This window comes from Malania oleifera, chromosome 10, assembly GCF_029873635.1.
Source record: "Malania oleifera isolate guangnan ecotype guangnan chromosome 10, ASM2987363v1, whole genome shotgun sequence".
NCBI classification, from domain to species: Eukaryota; Viridiplantae; Streptophyta; class Magnoliopsida; order Santalales; family Ximeniaceae; genus Malania; species Malania oleifera.
The window spans coordinates 77,152,608-77,161,796 of record NC_080426.1 but is presented as its reverse complement, the minus strand read 5'-3'; the positions used below and the strand labels follow the sequence as shown (position 1 = coordinate 77,161,796).

Genomic DNA, 9,189 nt, shown 5'->3' with positions numbered 1-9,189 from the left:
TAAAAGAGGTGTTCGATTGTACGAGTCTAAACATGTTGCAATTGATGGTCCCAAATAGTGCATAGAAGGGTCATCCTTGCAAATCTTTTCTCCAAACTATATTGTGTTATTTGTTGATTTGACCAGCATTCATATCACCAGTATTGTGATTCAAGAACCCCTTTTATCTTTTGGAATTATTAATAGCAGTATAATATTTTAACTAAAAGCATGACCACTCTCGCTTGGAAAGTGGCTGGAACTACAGTGGCCAAAATTGAGATGCCTGAATTGTATTGCAGTCCACAATTTGTTACTTCACCGTGAAAAAGATTTAAACAGAAAACAAAGAATATGCTAATCCGACACAACCAAATGCCTAAAATGCTCCCACCGGATCTCCCAGTAGACACTCCATCCTACTCCATCACACCAGATAGGTAACAATGCCAAATGAGAGCAGGAACAAATACAGCGCCCTGCGCACATTCACGCTGGTCCGCGGCGCACCACCGTTCTGCCGCGCCTGGTCCACGGTCATCGGCGGCGACTGGGTCGGGTCGGGGTTTGACGGCGGAGGCTCCATGTATGGCGGTGGCGGCGGCTGGTTGAGGCTCGGCGGCAAGCCGACCCCGTGATTGACTTTGATCGCGAAAGCCATGCCATGTTGGCACTGGGCACCATCGTCCGCGTCGGAGAAATAGTAGTTTGCACCCTCGATGGTCAACCGAACTGCCACCGTCAACGCCGCCCCGAATTGGCTGCTTCCTTCGTCGTAATGGAACGTATCGTTGTCCGATGCGTCGTCGGTGGAGCAGATCTGGTAGGTCGTCAAGTTGTATGTCTGGATCACGGTCTGATTTGTATTCGTATTGAAAACTGGAGATTGCAGAAAAACATAAATCAAAATCAATTTTTGCGATTGGAAGGAGGGAAGGAGGGAGAGAGCTGATTGGAAGGGGTCCTGGTAAACCTTAGATTCACGAGAAGCAAACAGGTGAAGCGCTCTTTCTGTTTGCTAAGAAATTGAAGGAAACAAGAAGAATTGGGATTTCATATTTTTTGTCCAAATTAAACATGAACTTCAGCACCACCGTACCCCTCTGTTTCTTTCATTTTCCCTACTTTCCCAGCAACCAAACAGAGAACAATTTCGATTGATGAAAAAAAGGAAGGAAAAAAGATGAAACAATGGGAATCAATGGACATTGGAGTAGTCTACTTACTGAGATAGTCACCGAGATTGAAAGTTACGCCGGCGGCCCAGGCGGAATAATTGGCGGCGGATGTGTTGGTGGTGACGTTGAAAAACCAGCCGGCGGCGTCGCCCACGGTGTGGTTAGTGTATGAGGCTGCAGGGTTTGCCGATGCGACGGCAGCGATTAAGAAGGCAATGACCGTCAGCTGCGCCATGATCGCCGTCGACTTGGTCTCTGGCTGACTTGAAAAAAATGAAGTGCTAATGTTTCCTAACCCTTTGGAGAGACACACTGGGGATAGTACGTTGTCCTCCTGGCTCTTTGACTTTCTCATGAAAAAACATTAATTAATAAACATCCACATGGTTTCTAATGGTTTTTTCTTTTAAAAAATTAATATCTAAAAAATAATTAGCTGCATAATATTAATTAACCTATTTACTTACAAATTCATTGAGTAGTTAAATTTATAAATAACATAAATAAATAATATTATGAATATAGATATATCCTCATTAATATATTATAAATATACTAAGTTGGGTAGACATAAATATACATTAGCACTTGTGTAAACTTAAATCAACAATGATTAAATGTCAAACAAATAAAATATCAAGTTTATGAGGAGGTTTCAAAAAAATAATCCATTTTATTTATATAGTCTTAAAATAATAAGTATGATTAAATTTATATTCCAACTAAAAAAAATTAGAAAATCTAATAAGAGGATAGATCAACTTATATTAAATGTTACGAAAAAGAAAATTGGGTTATGGTTAATAGTTACAAAAAATTTTAATTCAAATATCATTATTCACTACAAAATTTAAATTATAAATTGATATTATATTTTTAAATTATTAAATACTTTATTTTGGGATCAATTTCAAAATATTAATCAACTTATTAAATTAAAATTTGATTGAGTAGTTTTGAATTTATTATTTTTTTTCAAAAAACAACCAAATACTAAAGATTTTCACTAAATTTTGGTTTAAGGAAAATACTTAAAATATATATAAAAAAAAATGTTTCAACAATGTTGAGTCCTATAATTGCATGGTTAATTTTTGTAGCTTAAACACAATTTTCAATTTTTATGTTTTTAAAACCTATAATATAACAATTTTATTAAAATTTTATTTTTAAAATCATATCTCATGCATAGGACGGGTTTCTTCTAGTGTGTGTGTCTGTGTGTGTATTGTAAGGACTTTACTAAATACAAATTGAGCAAATCACACCAAAATATTACAAATTTTATATATTTAACTATATATAAGAACATTTATCATCAATATAATCCTATCATAATTTCTAACTGTTGTCCCTATTGTGGAGTCAGGAGGGGGTGAATAAATTCTTTTGCGAATTTATACTTTTCTCTACAAAATGAAAACTTTGGCAAGAGACTAGTGATTATATCACAGTATATATAAAAGAAACCACACACAAAGCAAAAGTAAAATAGTGAAGAGAAGAGAAGCTTAACACGTGATATTAACATGGTTCGGCCTCTTGCCTACATTCACACCTTGAGCCACGTTCAGGGATTTCAAATCCATTATACTTACTCCTTAAAGACGGAGAAGCATTTACACCACCACAGGATCAAATCTCTTATTGCTCATAAAGAGCCTTCAAGTTAGGTTCACCAAGAACCTTTAAGGTAGGTTCACCAAGAACCTTTTAAGTTAGGTTCTCCAAGAACCCTTGCAATTTGAAGAAGATACAGAAGATGTTGTTGATGTAGACAATACTCCTTAAATGTACTAATTACAACACTAAGAAATTCTCACACTAATCTCTGAAGTATTGAATCACAAACAATTTTAAAAAGCAAGAGAGAGAGTGAACACTAAATTGATGAACTAGAATGCAATGTGCTTAGATATGTTGTTAACGAGTTGTAAAGTACCTTTAAACATATAAGAAGCCTTATATTTATAGTTAAAATCTTGTACTAGACGTTTATAGACGTTAGACACAAAAACAAGCCGTTATGTTTTGAAAACGACCCAAACCGTCAACGATTTTCCAAAACCGTGGAAGGTTTTCCCAAAACCATGGACGGTTTCACCAAACCATCGATGGTTTGGCTTAGGCCACTTTCTTAGTTGGCTTCTGGAAAAAAACCGTTGATGTACCCATGGAAAACTGTGGACGGGTTTCCCTATTTCCTCAAAGCCTTGATTTTCTTCTATTTTAGATACATGAAAATGATCTTAACACAACTAGGACTGAATATACTATAGGGTATAATACTTAGACCATTGAATCCTTGTCCCAAAATAAACAAAATTGAGTATAGGATATGTGACTCTTTTATCATATAAATAATGGTTTTGTATTTGAAAAATTCTAACTAAAAAACTAAGAAAAACATATTTGTTATTCAAATGATAAATGATATCCTATATGATGAATGATATAATATATGGGCTAATATGCATGTGCAATTTGCTCAACTCTTGCTCAATAATCTTGCGTGAAACAATACTAAAAGAGTCACAAAACTCCTACCTCAAACATTCCATATTATGTATGAATTCACAATTTATTCATTTGATATGCTTTGAGATCTTGCACTTGAATGTCCGCTTGATCTTCACAATTCAATCTTTATCTTCATGAATTTTACACTTTTCTCCACTTGCACCTGTCATAACTTGATATTCAAAAGTTAGTAAGTTAGAACCAATAATGGGTTGTGATCATCAAAATACGACAAATAGGAACATGTGACTACTAAGGCTAACATCTATGTTATTTTTAAAACTATACTTTTAACTCATGTGTAGCACAAGCTCTTTACTAATGTGTGTGTGTGTGTATACATACACTATAATATTAAAAGAGATTATCCTTGCTGAAGAATCCCCCGAACCCCAAATCCTAATTTCTTATAATTTTGAATTTTTTAAATTTAAAACTAATATTTATTGGTTGAATTCTTCTTTTCCAGGATGTTATTGGAGCATATTATTAATTTATGCAATTTAACCCATAAAAATACCTTTATATTTAGACTCTTAATTTATTTATTTTTATTGATTTTCACATAAATCTCTTCCTCACGCTCCCCCTCACTCTTTCATTGGCACAAATCTCTCCCTCAATCAACCCTCTATCTCCTTCTCTCCAATCTTTGCCTCTTCCTCCCTTTCACTTGAAACCACTCGTAGATTTTATAAAATTTGTTCCCAATTCATATCTCCCTTCCAAAACAATTCCATGAGATTCTGTAAAATTTGCTCCCAATTCATTTACCTTCCAAAATAATTCCACGAACTCAAATATAAATTCAAGTCTGTTGGTGTAGAGTTCATTAAAATTTCATTATTTGGGACCCCAGAAATTCTTAACAAGTGATGACTGCATAGCAAAGTCTTGCCCACATGCTTTCAGAAGCAATGATATATATATTTTTTAAGAGCTTCTTAACTTCAATTGATCCAATCATTGAAGGCATTTAAGCAAATCCATGCAATGTGATTCACCTTTTCATGCATTGAATCTTTTTTTGACAGTTTTAAAACTGACGATTTCGTATGAAAAAAAATTGGATTTTGATTTTTGTTTTATTTGTTTTGGTTTTGACTATGGAGTACTTGATTTTTATCTCTTATTTTTATGGCCAACCAAGAATTGCCATATTAAATATCAAATTTCCATCATTCAAATAAAAAAACCATCCCTCTTCTCCCTTTTCTTTGCAGATAATTTACTTGATCTGCTGCAACACAGATCAGAGTTCAACATGCCATGAATTCAAATAATACAAAGATTAATTCATAAAGGAGTAACATGTTTTTATAGAATTAATATTTGCAGACATTATTATGTACAATATAACATAGCTGCTAAACCAAAGAATGCAAAGATATCATACCTGAAACACAATTAGAACCACCGAATACGCAAAGGAGCAGCAACAAAAAAAAAAACTGACTTAAAACAAGCATCATGTAGTGAGTCGACAAAGACCTACCTTGAAGCCCCTATTTTGTCCTAAGTTTTATTTTATTTATTTGCTATGCAACCTATTTTTTTTTTTAATAGAAAAAGAAGTCCATTAAATAGAGAGGAGGAAAATATAAGGGGGGATTATGAGAAATCCTCACATTACAAAATACAAGAAAAAGAAAAAATTACTATAGACCATTGAGAAGTAAATACTCACGGGATACGAAAAGAAAAGCAATAAGGTCTCTTTTCATTTTAGTTTATACATCGTTACTAGCTACGTAACCATTGACTTCTAAAGGTTGAAAATTTAATGTATAGAAGGATTTAATATACAGATCATGTTTTCTCACTTAGATATTCGTGTATTTACATCTTTTAGTTCATGCACCATTTGCAGCTATAACCTTTTGTTTTTTGTGGTTAGGTGAATTCTATGCAATATTTGTTAAAATTTGGAGAATTTTCTCTATTGATTCTCACATATTACAAGGGATATAAGGGTATATCTATACATGAGATAATTGAAAAAAGGAAACTGTATATTTTTTTTATATGGAAAGGGTATATTTCTCCAATAATATTTGGTCAATTTTGTGCTTAATTTTTGGTTTTTAACGAACTGCATGATTTTTTTGTTTGGAACCTGTGAACAACTAGAAAGATGCGATACCAGAAATTTAACGTGGTTCGGTCAATATCAACCTACGTCCACGGAGCACACACCACAAATTCACTATTCGCTGGAAAATTACAACTCTTTCTTCCTCTCACTCTCTTCCTCCACTCTTTCTACTCTCTGCTATCTGAGCTTCTCTTCTCTTGTGCATATTACATTCCTCAGCTCTCTATTTATAGGGCTGATATTTAAATAACAATTAAATACATTAAATAACAAATTTGGGAGGCTTACAATCACGAGATAAATGGTGGATAAATGTCTAGCTTGCAACTCTCCTCACGCGTGTCTCTAGCTCAGCAACTTTATCTCCTCATGCGTGTCTCCAGCTCAGCGTCCCTTGGCTCTAGCAACAACATTTTGCTATGTTAAATAATTCTCAATAAAATGCAATTATAGTTATAAATGGTTACTAGCTGTCTACAGTTGCACCCATCACAAAAGTTGGATTCCAAATAGTTCAAGTAAACTATGTCCCTCGGAACAAATGACTATCTCCATTTTTTTTTTTTTTTTTTTGCGCCACTTCTATAACACTTCCATTTGTTTCAATATTTACCTTTGTTGGGTATATAACTTTAATCTTTAATTTTTCTTACATTTTATCAATTAGTTTTTCTCTTAAGATGATTCAATCTATCTTAGCTTACTGTTTAATTTGATTTTATTCGGCGTTAATTGAACAATGATGTCAAGATGTAGGAAGATTATAAATGCAAGAGAAATGGTCCAAGTTGCATCAATGCACAAACATATTATTGGCAATGCAAACATCAAGAAAATATACTTTGGATATCTAGGTTAGGGTGCTGCAATTGGATGTATATAAAATCTCAATATATTTATCATAATTTTTCGAAGTGTTATGCACAGCCATTGTGGTGCATGAATTTAATTTGTAAGTTTTGAATTGCGACAAGTTCATTTAATCATGTTGTGCTGGAGCTGGAGACGTGTGAAACGGTGAGTTGGAGCCGTGATTTGCAAGCTGTGCAAGCTATGCCATTTATTTCCATTAACTTGATGAATGTAACCCTTATCTCCATTTATCTTGATGAATGTAACCTCCCTTTTTTTATTTGTTGTAATAAGTTGTAATTAATTATTAGTCCTATGAATAGAGGAGCTGTGGAGAGTTGTAAGATGCACAGAGAAGAAACAAAGAAGAAATGAGAGGAAGAAGAGAGTGTGAGGAGAGAGTTGTATTTCTTTCCAACGATTTTTAGTGAATTGTGGTATGCTTTGTGGACGTAGGTCGATCTTGGCCGAACCACGTAAATTTCTAGTGTTCCAAATTTTTCTGGTTGCTCACAGGGTCCTAACAAATGGTATTAGAGCCCAGTTGGAGAAGAAAGACCAAATTGAAGTTGTTCACCGAAATCAGAATTCTGCCAAGTGGCTCGAAATTAAATTTTAAGGCCACCATCACGTTCACCTCGTCGAGACGAAGCCAACAGTGCAAACTAGAGCTCAAAAGGAGCTCAGATGAAGGTACACGCGCCTCACCGGAGCAGGACGCCTCGTCATGCGCCGGTGACCTGCCGCCCACACGCTCCACGCGCCACACGTCTTCCTCGCCTGGACTGGCTCAACCCGACCTAGAAACACTCAACCTGACCCGGTGACTCACTCAGACCGGACCAACCCGAGACCTGGTCTGTGCCCGACCCAGCTCGCTCTAGACCCGGCCACGTTAGCAGCACCGCATCATGTCACCTGTCATGTCAGCACCTGCCATGCCAGCAAGTGGGTCCCAGTGCCACGTCAGCAGGTGGGCCCAGTGCACGGCAGCAGGTGGGCCCCAGTGGCCCAGCACCTGCCACATCAACGTTGACCAGGTTTTACTAGGTTTGACCTGTTCTTTGACTGAGCGTTTTGGAATCATTTTGGGTCCGTTTTTTTAAACGACTTGAACCATTTCTAAGGTTTTTGACTGTTTTGGATCCAACTGTGCTATCCATTTGAGCTAATTCCATATTTAGATCACCGAATCGAAATATCGAATGAAAAGAGCTCAAAAATGAAAATGTTCAACCATGCTATGCATATTTTTGTCACAAACGAGGTATCGCCACCATACTCGTAAGTAAAATAACTTATGGGAACTAACCTGCATCAAACTAGCCAACGGTCCCCTAATTTGAACCATTGTACTTTTGTTTGTTCTCCTTTAATAGAGATATATATATATATATATAAAACTTTGACTTCCATGGTTTTTGTCTTAATTTTATTTATTCTATTTTGAGGTTCAGGAAAAATATTGAAAAAATCACTAAAATCACTAAAATCACAAATAAAAATGTTTTCACACTTAGAAAAAAATCACAAAAAATATTTTTAGGCCCAGAAAATCGTTTTCATCCCGAACAAATTCCAAAAAACCTCCTAGAATATTACCTTTCACTTAGAAACTTTTATAAAGATTTCAAAACCCCGGGAGTGTATTTTTGTAAACTATTTTTTCGATTTTCCATCCTGATGATTATAACAACAGGCATGGACTCTTCGAAGTATTGGATTGCCCCGGTTCTAAGGGAATACTTATATAGTATTCATTTTGTGCTTTTTCCTTAATTTTCGCGAGGGAGTAATTCTATCAGAAAGCCACGTGTCACCTTTGGAACTGCACGATCAGCGTTTCCTCATGAACACTCAGGATGAAGCCATACTAACAATGGATCTACCACTATCTAATCTAGATCACCTTGAATGGCCACGATGACATTGACGTCAGCGTCTCTGACACGTTCAATCGCTACCGTTCAATCCCCGCGAAGCTCCAACGACGATGATAGCCCGCGTTAGTGGCATTAATTTTGATCTCCATCTCCAAACGACACGTGGCGATCCAGTCAACTCCATCATCAATGATGGGAGGCGCTTTGTCTCCCAGTCGTCTAATCTCTGCATGCGTCGATGATTCAGATTTGTCTATAGTGGATATCATTATGAGGTGCTGTGTACTTCTCCACTTGCTAAGTGACGCGTGGAGCCCCGTCCCCAGGTCATTAATGATCCCTGCGACTCGCTATGAACCATCATATCACTTCTATTTTGGACGTCTCAAATCTTGCCATGTTGATATATCCTGAATTCCTACGTTTCTCGCTGTCCGATCTGAGTATCGCTAGACAGCCCAGATTGCTTACAACAGGAGTCATTATAAATCCTTGCTCACCCATCCGTCATGCGACTCGTGGCTTGAGCAATCAATTCTAGTACGCGCACCGTCTCTTAGCCATTGGATCTGGTACCTCATCAATGGACGAGATCTCTCGCGTCGAAAGCATTAACGATAGCCCATTCCTCCGAGCGACGCGTGGTGCCCTAGTTCACAGAGCCATTGATGCTAAGTAAGGT

The 9,189-nt window shown here is 36.4% G+C and overlaps 1 protein-coding gene across 1 annotated transcript; it reads right to left on the bottom strand.

The window, feature by feature from the left end:
- Positions 1–247: 247 nt before the first annotated feature.
- On the bottom strand, positions 248–1,530 carry LOC131166837 (early nodulin-like protein 18). Its single transcript, XM_058125432.1, has 2 exons — positions 1,206–1,530; positions 248–858 (listed from the first exon to the last, which is right to left on the bottom strand). The coding sequence occupies exons 1-2, from the start codon at positions 1,510–1,512 to the stop codon at positions 407–409; spliced, it is 759 nt and encodes a 252-aa protein (XP_057981415.1). The 5' UTR covers positions 1,513–1,530; the 3' UTR covers positions 248–406.
- Positions 1,531–9,189: the final 7,659 nt, after the last annotated feature.

Bases quoted from the DNA above. Each gene is read 5' to 3' on its own strand.
- LOC131166837 (XM_058125432.1), bottom strand. From the start codon at position 1,512: ATGAGAAAGTCAAAGAGCCAGGAGGACAACGTACTATCCCCAGTGTGT. The intron at 859-1,205 runs GTAAGTAGACTA...TGCAATCTCCAG, and splicing joins CAATCTCGGTGACTATCTCA to TTTTCAATACGAATACAAAT.